This window comes from Oculina patagonica, chromosome 12 (assembly GCF_052425735.1).
Source record: "Oculina patagonica isolate OP01 chromosome 12, crgOcupat, whole genome shotgun sequence".
Classification (NCBI taxonomy): Eukaryota; Metazoa; Cnidaria; class Anthozoa; order Scleractinia; family Oculinidae; genus Oculina; species Oculina patagonica.
Window position 1 is genome coordinate 22,647,408 of NC_135769.1, and position 16,261 is coordinate 22,663,668.

The window sequence follows — 16,261 nt, forward strand, 5'->3', positions numbered from 1 at the left end:
GAAATATGAAAACGCTAATTCGCCCCCGTCTCCCCTTTTTAACGTCTGCCAAGCAGGCTACAACAGTCGGGGAGTAAGAAACAAGAGAACGGATAAAATAGTCCGATCGCAGGACAGGTAAGGCCCCATAAGAGTTTCTGATAGCGAGTGCGTGCTTCTTGTCGCCTATACTATATACTACCACGGACCGGATACGGACATTTTTAGAATAAAAATTGGGCCTAAAAGGTCGTGTTTCAACCCTTGTTGTGCTAAACCCGTATATTTCTGGGATTTGGAGCAACGGTCCTTCATCCACTTATGACGTCATCAGATTGCCCGTCTGTGGATTTGCGTGATTTGAAACTAATACAGGTTGGATAGACTTTTCCATACGACTGTCCACTTTGAATATTGACTGCATTTTGACAGAGCTAATCGAAAAAACATGGTCAGTTTTTGGTGAAAATTGGTAGTAAAACAGGGCAATAAACCTCAAAAGCCAATTGCAAAGCTGATCGGACAGCTAAAAAGGCTATTGCCTAATATTTCGGTTAGACAAAACAAACCTTCTTCAGAGACTGCAAAAAGCTAAGTGAAAATAGAAATAGACGGTTACAATATTTGAAATGATGCTAATAAAAAAGATGAAATATTATTGATTGACAAAGATAGAAAGAAGAAACGTGTACAAAGGCTACTGATAAAAACAAAAATATAAATAAAAAAAGTTTAAGACGCGATGAAACGTATTGGAACTAGAACTCGTTCTTGACACCCAGTAGTTTCATAGCTCAAGACAGCTCAAGAATTTTTATAGAGCTTGATATTTCATTTCAGTCTTAACTCTTTGTTTGCAACTGCTACTGACTGAGTAGCTAAACAGAAAACAGACTGCAAAATCTTTTTCTCTCTTGTTAGGAAAATGTATAAAAAAAATTATAGACATAACAGTTCGGACTTAATTAAATATTTCAGATCCTCTTTAGTTTATCCACTTCAACTGATGACAATTCTTCCCGATTATTAAAATTTCTCATGATTTCTTCAGTTCTCAGAGTACAACACGTATCCCACCCTCGGGCACGTTTTCGTACCGCCATGATAGCACTGAGATTAACGTTCAAAAGAAGAAATACAGTAAAAACCCGCATGTAAGAACCTAGGCATTTAAGAACCTTCTGGCAGAAATTTGCTTTTTTAATACCCCAAAATATAAGAACTGGAAACATAATTTTTTGTTTTTTAGTCAAAAATTGGAGTAAAGCCCAGAAACAGGAAAGAAACTTCAATTACAAATGGGGTTACCCAAGTATAGGAGGAGCTCAGGAGAATTACCATCGCGAATAACTAAACCCGACATAAATGTCTACCTATGACACTGTAGGTATAATACCTGAATAAACTACAAGAACGTTTTGTTCGCTAAAAAGAACGACTTGGTGGTTACATTTCTCAGAACTAATTGAGCAAATTAGGTTTTGTCCATAATTTTTGTGATGGGCTGACTAGGTGAATTTCTATCCCCTTTAAAATTTTCCTATTTCCTTCGACCCGATGATCTAAAAGAACTTCTTCCAGATGACACTTTAGGGCCACCAGATGATCTAGAAGAGGCCCTTCCAGATGACACTTTGGGGCTGCCAGACGATCTCGAAGATGTCCCTGATGATACTTTAGGGCCACCAGATGATCTAGAAGAGGCCCTGCCAGATGACACTTTGGCGCTGCCAGACGATCTCGAAGATGTCCCTGATGATACTTTAGGGCTGCCAGATGATCTTGAAGGGGCCCTTGAAGGCATTTTAGGACTGCTAGAAGACCTGCCTGACGATGCCACTTTAGGCTGTGCTGATGAAGAGGGCTTCCCTGATGAATGCTTTTTTGAGCCCGTTTTGCTCTTGGTCGTACTTGTAGTCTTGCTTTTCTTTTGGCCTCTTGCACAGGTCGTACAACCGTCTCCCTCGCGCTTATTTAACTCAGGACGCTTTCCAATCTTCTCCTTCATACATTGCATATACGCTCCTTCTTTTGTTTTCTGTCTTTGCTCGGGGACATATTTTATCCTGAGATCAGACTCTTTGTGCTGTTTAAACTTGCTTGCCACTCTCTTGTCGATATCTTGTTTCTTTTGACTTTTATGTTCTTGTAATCTTCTCTTTACGTCATTTGATCGACCAACGTACAGGTATTTCGTTTCACTTCCCCTTTTTTCGCCGATGGCATAAATGCCTGGTACCTTGTCGACTGAAGACACGTCATATGGTAGCCAGTGGTTCTTCGATAGCTTATCACAGATTTGAGCGTTTGTTTTACCAAGGACCTGAGGACAAAACAATTTACCAACGTTCAGAACTCGCGCTTCACGCATAAAGGCCGTACCTAGGATTTTTTTGTCCGCGAAGGCAAACTCCTTTAAACTCAGCTGCGGGGGCAAACTCCAATATAGCTACAAGAAATAGCCCACCAAAATCAAACACTATGAAAGAAATTTCGTTTTCCTGGCGGGGCAACTGCCCCCCCCCCCCCCCCCCCCTGCACACGGCCCTGATAATGCGATAGGCTCGCGTGAATTTGCCCTGCTACAGAAAGAAAGAGAACCCTTTGCTTGACCTTTGTGAATTATTCAGAGAGCATCAATAAATCATTGCTTACGTCTACAGAGAATTAAAAACATTTCGTCGTGAAAAATCACAACGATCTATTTGGAGGGAGACTACAGACGGGCTATCCTAGAGAGAAAAGTCGAGAGAAGCTTCCATTCTCACTACAATTCAAACAACAGCTTTATCAGTTCTCGGAAATTGATTTGTGAAGCGTGGCGTTTCCCAGAAATGTTGAGACATGAGTATGTATGCAAAATTTGGTTAGCAATGGAAGGTCGCGTCGCCGAATGTAAATATTCTTAAATATTCTTGAGCTAAATCTGCGGGCAAGTGAAAACCCCAAGTTAATCTGTAGTTGTCCTATGTTCTACACTGCGCGATGCTTTCCGTATCAAAACTTGCTTCGCGCGATCGTTGACTAACAGATATAGAGAGATTGGACACTCTTGGCGAGAACATCTTACTTGTTTATAGCCAGTTCAAGTCGCCTTTATGAATATAATAAACTTAGTCAGAGGGGGGGGGGATTCATGTGCGATTTCTTGATTCTTACAATTATGCACTATTAGTTAATTCGCCTTTACTCGACAAGGAAACCTCTATACTTTACTCAGGCCTGCCTGACACTTACTTTATATTTTGATAAAAACCAAACCGGCTCTGATACAGACAGCCCTTGAGTAGATATAATATGGACACTCAGCCTGGAGGCGAGTGTAGTCTTTATGAAGATTTTATAACTAAAAAGCAAGATATGCTGTAAAGGGATAATATGTCATCAATGATAAATATTCAAAGAGTTTGATACTTACTATCAGAGCAAATAAGGTCATCAGTGCTGCATATGTTGATTTGAAGTTCATAATGATGGTACATTCGTTTTTGCCCTGGGTAAAAAAAGAATGATTAAAATAGCTACCGGTAAATGATGACATGAATGCAACGCATATGCGACTAACAAAAGCGTTAATCAAAGCTAGAAAACATCAAACAACTTCAGGCACTAGTCGGCAACTACCTTCCTAGACACAATTTCCCTCTACAATTGAACATCAAGTTAAGATCGGAACGCTTGTTTTGCGGCGAAATGCCAACTATGCTCCTACTATAAGCTAAATACGTACTGGATTGAGCTTCACAAGAATTCCATTGTAAAATGTAGCGTAATAATCTACAATCCATTACCTTCCCAGTTGATAAATTAACTTTTCATTCCAGACAAGAGTGAAACCGTCTGACCTCAGGCTGTGTCATGCAAGTTTGAGTTTGCTGTGTTTTCGTTTACCATTCGTTACGTATACTTTGTTATGCAGCCAATCAAATTAGCTTTTCATTATATCGAGTCAAGTTCTGACCAATAAGAAAACTACATCCTCTCCTGTCGCGTGCCATGAAACAAGCCCGTCAATAGAGCCCTCGTTCCTGAAACGGTAGACTTTCTCCAAATCGCTCGTTTCGTGTCGATAGAGTTACTTGAGTAAGCTCGCTTTGAAATCGCGCGCGAATGACCGCGCGAAATTCATTTGTCCGCGCGTCGCGAAATGGCTCGGAACGAGCGCTCGTTCCGCCACGATCCTCCGCCATTTTGTTTTTCATGCCCGTGCGCGCCCTCCGTTTCCGTATCCAGCGGTCTCCTGCAAATCAAACGAGCGACTTGGAGCAAGTCTACTGAAACGGGTTCTTGGGGTGTATACGTAAATTGTGTAACAATCATATTTTGGCAGCATAGCCGTAGGAATCGAGCTAGTGCAGTGTACCTGGCAAAGTCAATTTATATTTTTTTTTCCTCAACATATTAACATTTACACATTTAATTAGGTGCTACAACAGAAATTCAGCTTAGGCAATTCAAGCCGAAAGAAAAAACACTAGACTGAACTGAGATTAGCACTAACACGTTATCCTATTTAATTTTCTTTTGTCATAACCCAAACTATCGGGCTTGTCATCGAAATGTTGTATGTTTATTATAGATGTATAACAGAAAACTGGTGATCAGTTTGCGTTGTTGTTTGCGACTTTCATGTTCAGGATAACGGTATGAAATAGCAAATGTTATTCTGCAAGTATTCTGGTTCCTCTATCAGCGGTTGTACATGTGTTGCTGGGAAACCAATCGCTATACAAAGAGGGCAGGAAAGGGGGATCGTGTCCTATTTCACGCACAATTTTTAACAGCAAATTCACGTGTCACGTATACTTGAAACAGCAGAATTCACGGAACACGTGTCTTTTCTAGCTATTTTCACGCGTCACGGTCTAATTTTTGCCCTTTTCACGTGTAACGCATAAACCCTTTGCCACCCTCTGTTTCTATGGAACGAAAGGCTACACTCTAAAGTCAAGGACCAACCGAGCAGTGTAACAAATTAAAATTTATTCAGAACAGCAAAGAGATAACAAAATCATGTGGACTTGATTCATGCATCACAATTAAACTGTATTGATTGTTCTCTTTTAAAATTACAAAATAGCTTCTCATTAACCTGCAGATCACAGGTTTGCCTCTTACAATCACAAAATAGCCGGCCCCTCCGTTCAAGGGGAGAAGGCGAGCACATCAAGATAGTAATAGCCGGGGTTAGATTACGTCTGCGACGCAGGCTAGATAGTAATTGTTAAAAAAAAACTTATAAAGTAAAAAACTCATCTGATAAGAGAGAAAATCGTCATTATTCAAAACTATTAAATCAAATTCAGAAAAAAACCGAAATATATATGATTAATATCGCATCCAACTAAAAGTAAATTAAAGGTAAAAGATGAAACAACTCCCTTTTACAAAACACTGCTTTTCTGCCATCTTCTAAAGCACATCTTCTGTGTACGACCGGCGGTTCTGTAAGTTCTAATCCTGGATATTGTACCTGGGCCGGTAACCAAGCTTATCCGCGACACATTCGCGATACTCTCGTTCCACGTGGTTGTCGTTTGCTTCATGTACCCATTTGATACGCAAATCTTCGCTATCGTTGAATTCAAATTGTTGTTTGACATACTCATCGATGGCCAAGTCTTGTCTCTTGTGCTCTCCCATTCGCCGGTGAACATCATTTGTGCGTCCGACGTAAAGAACCTCTGGGTCTTCTAATGGCACTGTAACGCCGATGAGGTATATACCTCTAACATGTGGAACATCGTCAAGATCGTAGTCTCTCCAAATTTTGTTTAGCAAACGCTGGCAAATTGAAGAAACCATTTTATAGCTGAAAAATGAAGTATTCAAAAAGGATATTAACATCGAAAAGTACGAAATAGCTAAGCAAAAAAAAAAAACATCTTAACTCGCCCCCTAAAAATTTTACCGACGCATATTCTCCTCTAAGTTGGAAAAAGTTTTATTGTAAACCTATTAGAAAAATATAATGACATTTTAACACGGAGATCAAACGTCAATTTGGCTACGGGACCTCGTTGCCATGGTAATCGACTTATCACTAGATCGATTTTTCACTGTATCTATACAACATATTCATTAAATTATTTGGGCGGGAAAAGTCAATTTACGGTACAAAGACAACTGGAGAACTTTAAAATATTTTTGGAACTGGGCTCTTTATTGAAGATCGATGTTGGTACCTTTTGATACCGATTCGGCGGGAATATCAAATGATGAGGCTATAAGTCGCGTAATATAACATTGTCAATGCAATAACTGCGGTTAAATTTATTTTGATAAAGTGGACCGCGAACCGGCCTGACAATCTTGTCAGGCCGGTTCGCGGTCCACTTTATCAAAATAAATTTAACCGCAGTTATTGCATTGACAATGTTATATTACGCGACTTATAGCCTCATCATTTGATATTCCCGCCGAACCGGTATCAAAAGGTACCAACATCGATCTTCAATAAAGAGCCCAGTTCCAAAAATATTTTAAAGTTCTCCAGTGGTCTTTGTACCGTAAATTGACTTTTCCCGCCCAAATAATTTAACGAATATGTTGTAAGGCATGGAAAACTACCTGAGCTCAAAAGGTTAGGCTGTGTTTGAATTTTTTTAAGGTGTTTGTTTCTTACATGTATTTTACTGATTTCATTTTCTTCAGCACCATGTCAATACAAATTCTGAGCAATAAGAAGCAACTGATATTACGTTATCTCGAACTTAATTGGCTAAAAAAAGTGAGTTTCATTGTGCCTGAGATTGACAGCTATAGAAAATGCCTAATGAAGCAAATATTTTGTTTGCCATTCATTTTCAAAAAAAAATAGTAACATAGACTGCATTGCATTCATGCCTGCGGCTTAATTTTGGCAGAATGCCCTGTTCTTGCCTTTTTTTCTAGGAAATGGTCACAGTGCTTGACTTCCTAGAAATGATAAATTTATTCATATTGATCTTTTCACTGAGTAGAACTCAGTATAACGATCCAACACATGCAATGTTTGTCTACATTTTTATTTTATTAGTTACATTAGTGAATAACATACCAAGCAGAGGGAGCAGAAGCGTTTATCACGATCAAGTGTCATGGAGGAAGAATAAAATGTAAGTTTACATGATTGCAGTTTTCATATTTCTTGAGGAGAGTTGTGAATGTCCCCTTAAAAAAATGATTAAGACCAGGTTTTTAAGCTAAAAGCTTGCATTAAGCAGCAGGATTGAGATTTCGTGATGGAGATGCGATTGACAAACGCTTGGCTTCGTCTCCGTTATTTTTAGCGAGGTTTGAATGTTGACTCTGAGCTAGACCCTGTCATAAAACTATCGACTAGCCGAAACATTGTAGAATCTTCATCAAAACTCTTTTGGACAAAAACATTACATTGCAAGGAAAGTTGATTTAAGAAAGAACGAGCAGTAAATTTGATTTTTTAGATTCTCGATTATAATATTAATAATATATTAAAAGCCCCTCCAAAATGTTTGTCTAGATAGATATCGTGTCTCTGTTGCTGCTCTTACTCGCAGATAGAATTTATCAAATCTGGTAACATAGTCTGTTCCATAGTTAGGTTTGTTCCAGTCAAAAAAGGGGTGTCGAATGGTAAATGCGAGACTTTGTGTCCAATGTTTCATTGTGTCATTCCGGCCTTGACTGACAACATTTTATCACGGGAATCAAGCTTATCTTTTATGGCTCAGTACTGCTGCATCTTGTTGCCTTGCTAAGTTAACGAGCTTGCTCGGTCGAAATTGATTTTGTCACCACTTTACTTTATCGAGACTAATGTAAGAAACTGCATGTGATGGCTTATTAAAATAACATTCCCGCCGAAATTAACTGAACCATTTCGGCAGCCGAGAACGAAAGTTTAGGCTTTGGACAGCCGCTAAAATTGATATCAAACGACGCACCAAAATCGATATTCAATACAAAACTAGATATATATACCAACATGATTTTACATGTAAAAGTAATCTGTTCTAATAATAAAAGCATTGTTACGGACTTACCTTGCTAAGAAGATTTCGCTTGATCTGTTTCGAGGCTTTTGGATATACTGTGAAGTCACTCGAGCAATCTCTTAACTTTCTTCTATGAAGAAAAGGTTTAATAAAACAACCAAGTAGTTAAGAAAAAGAGAAAATTTCTTTGAAAACCTATAACAGATGTGAAACATGTTCTATCAAGCAATTCAGATGTCTCTCTTATTTACCCTGCTACCGAATTATTTCATCAACAGACACGATGTGACTACAGTAATATAGGTCGCTCGCGACACGCAATTGTACGTATAAAGCTTTACAACTGATGGTGATTTGGTCCTGTCGATAGAATAAGGTGTTCTACTGAACAAACGAAGTATAGATTTAAATCAAGAAACAAACTCACCTCTCTAAATCACCGTTCCGCTGATCTTGTAAACAGAATGTCTTCTCACTGATTTGAACTTCGCGCTTCTGGCTCTCGAGTTAATATAGACTCCATGACATCACGCCTGGGAGTTTACCCCGTCTTTCTAACCAATAACAAAAAGCCCCATTTAAAATCTGATTGGCCAATCAGAAAAGGGTTATTTCCCTATCTCTAAAAGTTTCAATTTATAGCTATAAACAAAGTTAAGGGATATTTCCCTTTATAAACCGCTGATTTGCACATTTTTGTTGTTTCATGATGCAATATCTTCAGGTTGCTTTTATAAAATTCTTTTGCCACAAAAGTGGGGACTTCTCCCCCAGAAACTGCAAGTGCGGGCTTAGTATATTTTTTGTGAAATAATACGAATACAGTTCATGTTTCAAGTTCCATTTTTTTTATAATAAACAACGAGAAAAGTATTAGTTTTAGAATTTTAATCACAAGCAGGACTAGCCGAACCTTGCTGTAGAAGATAAAGAGTGAAAATTTTCCAACAAAACTACTTCAGAAAAAAATCCTTACAAGTAAAATGTTTTTTGCAAAATAATGGTGCAGTATTAAAATATGACTCTCGACTAATAGCCCCCGTAGCCCCTCAACTCTGATACAAGATCTCCAAAAATATTTCTTTGTAAAATATAAATTATTGAGCAATTGCACTAACAACTAGCTAAACTATATAGTGATGAGGACCCAATCAAAACTCAAAAAATGATACGCATTAACCGCCAGTTTTCGACTGACCAACATTCACATGTAACAAAATGAAGACAATAAATGAATGGATATTACGAGTTTATTTATCTCAAGTCAAGTCTTACCTTGTCAAAATGCAATGAACAGCTAACAAAAAGATCGTGGATTTAATTATTATCACAGCAGTGACTTGCCTACAGTACATACTTTCTTAACTAAGACTTAGTTACATTTGTTTCCACGGGTAATGTTATACCTTAGCTGACAATCGAGTTTTCTCTCCATACAGGCAACGTAATCTCCTTCTACACATTTGCCATCTTTCACATTTTTCCATTTGATTCGTAAATTTTTCCCTTCATTTCCGCTGAACTCTGCCTTAACAAACTCATCAATCTTCTGTTTTCTTGACTCCTGCGCATGCTCTTTTAGCCGCCTATTTATGTTGTTGGAGTACCCAACGTAGATGTACTGAACTTTTTTTCCATGCGCATGGCCTATGGTATAAATGCCTTCAACTTTTGGTGCTTTATCAAGATCACGGGCATAGGATTTCCATTTTTTCTTGAGTAGACTTCCACAAATATTGGAGGCCATCTGAAAGATAAAACGTATTAAAAATGCTGTTATGTGGTTTGCATCGTACTAAACTTTAGAAATTTGTGGGGTCACAGCTTTGCTAAAGCAACCCAGTGTGACTACAGAAGAATCGTTTCCTCTTCCGTGAATTTAAAAAAAGAAATTCACTCCAGAATGGCCATTTATTTTCTTTACGCCAATAAAACGTTTATATAAAGATATGTTATTCACCAAAATTTCAGCCTTCAACGTGCGCTATAACCCTACGAAATCTTTCCCAAAACTCGACAACTGAACGCCGCCATCTTGGAGCTGGTAATGTATTCGTGACGTCAAAGAGCTCAGCCTGAAGTTTGGCGGGAAAATTTAAATACTCGAAACTCCTTGTTTCTTCGTAGTGGCTTTTGTTTGTCAAAATGTCTGTTTGTGCAGCTCCATTTTGCTCAAACATATCTCCAAAAAATACAAAAAACGAGAAGTTTCGACTGATAAAGTTTTCCTGCCAAACTTCAGGCTGAGCTCTTTGACGTCACGCATACATTACCAGCTCCAAGATGGCGGCGTTCAGTTGACGAGTTTTGGGAAAGATTTCGTAGGGTTATAGCGAACGTTGGAGGCTGAAATTTTGGTGAATAACATATCTTTGTGTAAACTTTTTATTGGCGTAAAGAAAATAAATGGCCATTCTGGAGTGAACTGAGCAACATTTTTCCAGGTTAGCCAAAAGTATAATGTTTTGTTTGAGTGTTCAAATTCCGAGAAATATTGTTAGGTTGTGGAGCCACAGGCCGGCCAGTCGTTGTATTCGATCAACTCGAGTAGGAGACTATGCATTGAAAACAACACAATAACCTCGAAAGCTTCTGTTGTGTTTACACTAAGAAAAGATTTAAACTTATATAACCTGTTACGTAATTGATACAGAATGTACGAACCGATGGAGCCCGACTCTTGAGACTGCATCGGATGTCGAAAGAAAATTCTTATATTAAAGTTGCACTCCATAAACTGTTTCAAGTGAGTAAGAAATTGAACATAACAGCATCGCTACTGCATGCATGACTTACCTCGTTCAGAAGGGACTGAAACGATCAAGTCAGCTCTGTTCTATCGGTGAAAGTGACGAGACCACTTCACTGGCTTTTCCTATGAAGAAAATGTTTATACAACAATAATTTTGCGATGGTTCTTGTCAACGGATTTAAAACAACAACAAAAAAACAAGTTAAGAATGACCAAGAATGAAATATAAACGTACTGATAGAATGCAATACTCGTGACTTAAACCTAAAGTTACCACTAACATGAAGTGGGCTGTAGTGATTCGATCGAAGTTGTATATCCACTGAGTGATATAGGCAACAGGTTCCACAAACGTTTAAAAATTTTAGGTTCAACAAACTTTTACAAAAGTTTAGGGTTTCGATCGCTGCTAAAATTGAAATCAAAACATGCCCAGATCGATATAGTTTACAATACAGGTTGATACAGAGCCAGGTAACCACATGATTTTATAGTTCTCCAGTTGCCTTATTACCAGTAAATCTAATCTTCCCGCCCAGATGAATTGCTAAGCAACAGTTATGTTGTAAAGGAGCATACAAACTAACCTGAGCAGAAAGCGGTTTGGGCTGTTTTCCGAAGTGTATGTTTCTACATAAATTATTCCCATTAATACGTCATGGGGTCTATTCAAATTCTGATAAGAATCACTAGTACTTTATGTTACATATTTTATGCATGATCTCGAATTTTATTGGCTAAACAAAGAAGCTTTATTGTGTCTGTGATTGACAGTTTTAGAAAATGCCGATGAAGCAAATGTTTTGTTTGCCAATCTTTTTTTAAAAGAAAAAAAGTAACACAGAATGCATTGCTTTCATGCTTGATGGATTCTGGCAGAATGCTCCGTTCTTCCTGTTTTTCTAGGAAATGGTCACAGTGATTGATTTCTGAGAAACGTTTAATGTATTCATAATGATGTTCATGTTGAGTCGAACTCAGTATAACGACCCAACTCGTGCACTATTTATCTACAAAATGATTTTTGATTTCATGTAACATCAGTGAATAACAAACCAATGGGAGGGAGCTACCTGTGCAGTATTGTGTTTGAACAGAGTAGTTTCGTTTTCATACAAATAGACGAAGCCTTTATCAGGATCAAGGCCACATGTAAGAAGAATAAGTGTAAGTGTAGGTGATTGCATTTCAAACCATTTCTCTCGAGGCGAGTTTCCAATGGCTCCTCGCATAACTGTGATCAGCTTTTGAGCTAAAACTTGCATTGACATTTCGTGGATGGAGCGAGATCGACAAACGATTGCATGGCTTTGTCAGTAAACTGAAGTAGCTCCGTTTTTAGCTAGGCTTATATTTCAACACTTCCCAAAAACTTGGAATCATAAAACTAAGGACTGGCCCAGGACTGGCCAAACCATTGTAGAAAATTGCTGGGAGTAAAACTCTCCAACAAAACTCCTTCAGAGAAAAAATTCTTACAAAGGAAATGAATCTTATATGGCAGTGAATATGACTTCATTAGATTATTAGCTAATCAACTTTAATACACGATCCTCTAAAAATGTATATCTACAGAATAAAACGAGCTATTGAGCATTTGTACTCAAAGATATAGTATTGAAGAGATGGTATTGAATGTAGTATTGTAGCTAACAGATATTGAGGTACGACTAACTAGGAATTAACTCCGGCCAAAATACGATTTGACCGCCAGGGTTTGTAAAAGTACCTAAAACTGAGTAACTGACAAGTAATTTATAATGGATAAAAGTTACAAGTTTGTTATTTTCAAGTCTAAGAATTACAATGAACTACAACTACTCTCCATAGAATTTTCTTAGTCTGTGATACGAGGATGAGAAGAATGAATGCATCGCTACTGACTTACCTCGCTAATTGGAAGGGTAACGATCAACGTAGGTCTGTTTTGATGCTGTGAAAGACACTTGAGCTCTTATTTTTACCTATAAAGGAAAGGTCGACAAAGCAACTAATCAAGAAAGCTGCCGGGAACTAAGGGTCGAACTGCCGCTAAAAATTGATATCAAAAGCATACCAAGGTAGATTCACAATGCAATGAACTAGCATTTGGCACTGTATCCGATCGCACACAACGGCTTATTTCGAGTTTGTTCCACTGTAATTTACCCTAGTTTCGACTAGTTCGCTCCAATTTATTAATAATTTTATTGAGGACGTTATATAATGCTGCTTATAGCCTCATCGTTTAATATTCCCGCCCAAATTAATTATCCCATTCTGCCGAGAACGAAGGTTTTGGTTTTGAACTGCCGCCAAAATTGATTTCAAAGCATACCAAGATAGATAAAGAATACAGAGCCAGGTACCAACATGATTTAGTCCTAGAGTTATCTTTTTACAAGTCAATTTTATCTTCCCGCCCAAATAAATTAAATCAAGGGCTTTGGTGTGGAGCATAGAAACTTACCTGAGCTGAAAGGGTTAGGCCGTTTTTGAACTTTTTGGAAGTGTACGTTTCTACATATATTATTTGTATTGCCACTTTTACGTCATATAAGGTCTATTCAAATTCTGACCAATAACAAACACTTCATGTTATATGATCTCGAATTTTATTGGCTAAGTAAGGGAGCTTCATTGTACCTATGATTGACAGTTTCAGAAAATGCTGATGAAGCAAATGTTTTGTTTGCCAATCTTTTTATTAAAAAAGTAACACAGAATGCATTACTTTCATGCCTGAAGGATTAAAGCACAATGCCCTGTTGATGTTTTTCTAGGAAATGGTCACAGTGTTTGATTTCCGAATAATGATTTCTTGCTGAGGGCGAACTCGGAATAACGCAGGTATAACGACCTATACTCATGTCCTTTTTTTTTTCTACAGAAAGATTTTTTATTTCATATATACATATTATTTCATATTATGAATAACATAATTTTATCTAGTTTTGTTTTCACATAACTAGGAGAAATTTCTTTTAGCAGGATCAGGTGAATAACATAATTTTATCTAGTTTTGTTTTCACATAACTATAGGAGAAATTTCTTTTAGCAGGATCAGGGTCGCATATAAGAAGGATTAACGAGACTTTACATGATTGCATTTTCATTCCCTTAAGACGAGTTTCGAATAGCCCCTCGAATAACTGTGCTCAGGTTTTGATAAAAGACGTGTATAACATTTTGTGAATACAGTTATATCGGCAAACGGGTGGCTTCGTTGGTAAACCAGTCCCTTCGTTGTGAGTGAGGATTTCATTTTGTCTCTGCACTAAAACCTGCAGGAAAGGGCATCTGAAAATCAGTCTTCAGTAACAAAACTTCTTCAGAAACTCTTGCACTATATGATCTTACAAGCAATTTAGGTCAGATATGATTTGTTAGTTCAGTTGGCCCTCAACTATACAAGATCCCTTCAAAAAATGTATCTACAGAATAAAAATTATTGAGCAGTTGCGCCACTAGGCTAGCTGAAGTAGGACCAATTGACAAAAACAAAACAAAACAAAATAACAGTAAAATATAAATTTACTTGCAATATTGAATAGTTGTCTCGTAAAATTCACGAGCACGCGGCCGTAAGACTAACTAAAGACAAGTCAGCTGTAATGAACAAAACTTACAAGTTTATTCAATCTCAGATTTAGGCTTGCAATTATGAACAGTGGCTACTGTGAAAAGTATACAACACATGTTTTCTTGAGAGACTTAAGAGTGAGTCCGCACGAGAACCATGCAGGCGAGTCTACAGCGCATCTTACCGATTTCCCTCAAATTTGGCACACTTGTGTAACTTCACTAGTACATTAACCATGTGCAATATTTTGGTTCAATTGTTTATTGTTTTGGAGAAATGTCAATCAAACTGTCAGACAGTGGAAAGTACTTAAATTTGACCTAAAAATATTCAGCATGTTTGATCCCCTGCTACATGCTAAATATAAAAAGAAATGATACGAAACTTTTACATAAGACAAATCAAGTCCCGAACAATAGAAAAACGTTCAGTAAACTTGTGTCATTTGCTGCGTTTGGCTGAAGGCAAAATTCCAAATCTCCTTATTCAATTCGTATCAAAAAAGTAGAGTTTCAAAAGTCGTTGTTTGTAGACATGCGGCGTTTCTTCAATCGAATTTGAAAGTATCAATAGATTGCCAAGGAAATGGTGTCCCTATTTATCAAATAAAATCTCTGTTAAGTTTAAGAGGAATTACAGGTTCGCATCAATAAATGGTGTTAACTTCGTGACAATATGCAAATGCGCTTGTGCTTGCGCTTGTGCTTGCGTCGCTAGTGAAAACCAGGCTTTTGGTTTGGCGAAAATTAAACACCCCACAAGCTTGCAAGGAAAGTTGTGTCAATGTATAATTGAAGTTACAACGTGTTTCAATTCTTACTGTACAAGTCCACTGGAGCAATCTGACTGATTGTCCACGGATGCGTTTTAATTTATTGACCGGATCTAACTACATTTTTTTGTGTGGAGAGGGAAGGGAACTGTCCAACAGTACCCAACAGTGGTTTTTTTTACATACGAGAGTTTTGGTGTAATATTTTATGCAGAGCGTGTCTAAACTAAAGAAATCACTGTGAAAGTGCTAAAGGTTATTAAACAGACTTCCAGTAATACAACTTACAACAATGCGATAAGATTTCGCTTGCACCTTAGCTTACACTTTTCATAATTTCAATGGCGTTAAAAATCTGCCTCCTCCACAGGCTTTACCAAGGCCGATTGAGCGCGGATTCTGATAGAGAGTCGCGAGGGGGGATTGGTAGCGAGCGCGTAGCGCGAGTGGGAAGATTGGGTGCGAGCAGGGAGCGGTGAGTGATGGGATTGATAAGAAGGGGAAAATATCGCGAGGGACTTGGGACGAGGCAGATCGGCAGATAAAAAATGGCGGGGGCTGACCAGGGGCCATTTCGACAAATTTTCGCGATTTCAGAGCGTCGAAGAGAGCCATGATTATCAAAATAGGGCTGGTCGAATTATTAAAATACCTCTGCAAAATTCATTCTGAAATGACACAAGCAGACTAGCTGCTAGCTAGCGAGGACAGGACACAGTGCTGAAGTATCTGACTTACCATAAGGAAGCAAACAAAAATAGAAAATTGTAATATACGCCCATGCCTTATCTTCATAAAAAAAATGAACACGGAAGTCATTTATACTAAAGGATCTAAGTTTATGTTTATTCTCAAATTTTTAGTCTAGGCTTGTAGAAGGGACCAGTAAAAATCTGAAAAAAAAATCACATGAGGCCCAAGCTCACGACAATGATGAGAGCAGTTTTAATAATTAACATAACAATTGTTTTAATACACGAAAGTAATGGCTTTTCGAGTTTCCACTACTTCGAGTTTGTTTTCGCTTTTAAGCCTATTCAAAAGGCTTCGAATCGGCCTGAGAAATGAGATAACAACTGATGAGACAACAATGAATAAAGAAAGTTGATTTTTTGGTCGAAATATCATAATGTTCGGTTCTAGATCCGAATAAGTTTTTGCCAGTATTATGTTCGTTTGAACTCCTCTCATCGTGAGCTTGGGCAGCCTGTGACCAAGGCTAGTCTTTTCCTCAGTTG

At 37.9% G+C, this 16,261-nt stretch overlaps 3 protein-coding genes across 6 annotated transcripts in view; all 3 read right to left on the minus strand.

Moving 5' to 3' along the window:
- Window positions 1-1,158: 1,158 nt before the first annotated feature.
- Window positions 1,159-3,888, minus strand: LOC144631554 (uncharacterized). Its single transcript, XM_078490003.1, has 3 exons — window positions 3,771-3,888; window positions 3,398-3,472; window positions 1,159-2,302 (listed from the first exon to the last, which is right to left on the minus strand). The coding sequence occupies exons 2-3, from the start codon at window positions 3,446-3,448 to the stop codon at window positions 1,520-1,522; spliced, it is 834 nt and encodes a 277-aa protein (XP_078346129.1). The 5' UTR covers window positions 3,449-3,472; window positions 3,771-3,888; the 3' UTR covers window positions 1,159-1,519.
- Window positions 3,889-4,948: 1,060 nt separating this feature from the next.
- The window catches only part of LOC144631556 (uncharacterized), a 71,574-nt gene continuing 60,261 nt past the window's right edge, over window positions 4,949-16,261 (minus strand). For 2 of the 3 annotated variants that reach the window (XM_078490007.1, XM_078490005.1), the window contains one exon: window positions 4,949-5,791. In XM_078490007.1, coding sequence (XP_078346133.1) covers window positions 5,786-5,791 — 6 coding nt within the window. In that variant the 3' untranslated portion in view covers window positions 4,949-5,785. Of the gene's footprint in view, window positions 5,792-7,985; window positions 8,001-16,261 lie in introns of all 3 variants that reach the window. The other variant, XM_078490008.1, reaches the window with a different exon arrangement.
- The window catches only part of LOC144631558 (uncharacterized), a 102,878-nt gene continuing 95,788 nt past the window's right edge, over window positions 9,172-16,261 (minus strand). For both annotated transcript variants that reach the window (XM_078490011.1, XM_078490010.1), the window contains one exon: window positions 9,172-9,684. In XM_078490011.1, the coding sequence (XP_078346137.1) occupies window positions 9,310-9,684 (375 nt within the window). In that variant the 3' untranslated portion in view covers window positions 9,172-9,309. The remainder of the gene's footprint in view (window positions 9,685-16,261) is intronic.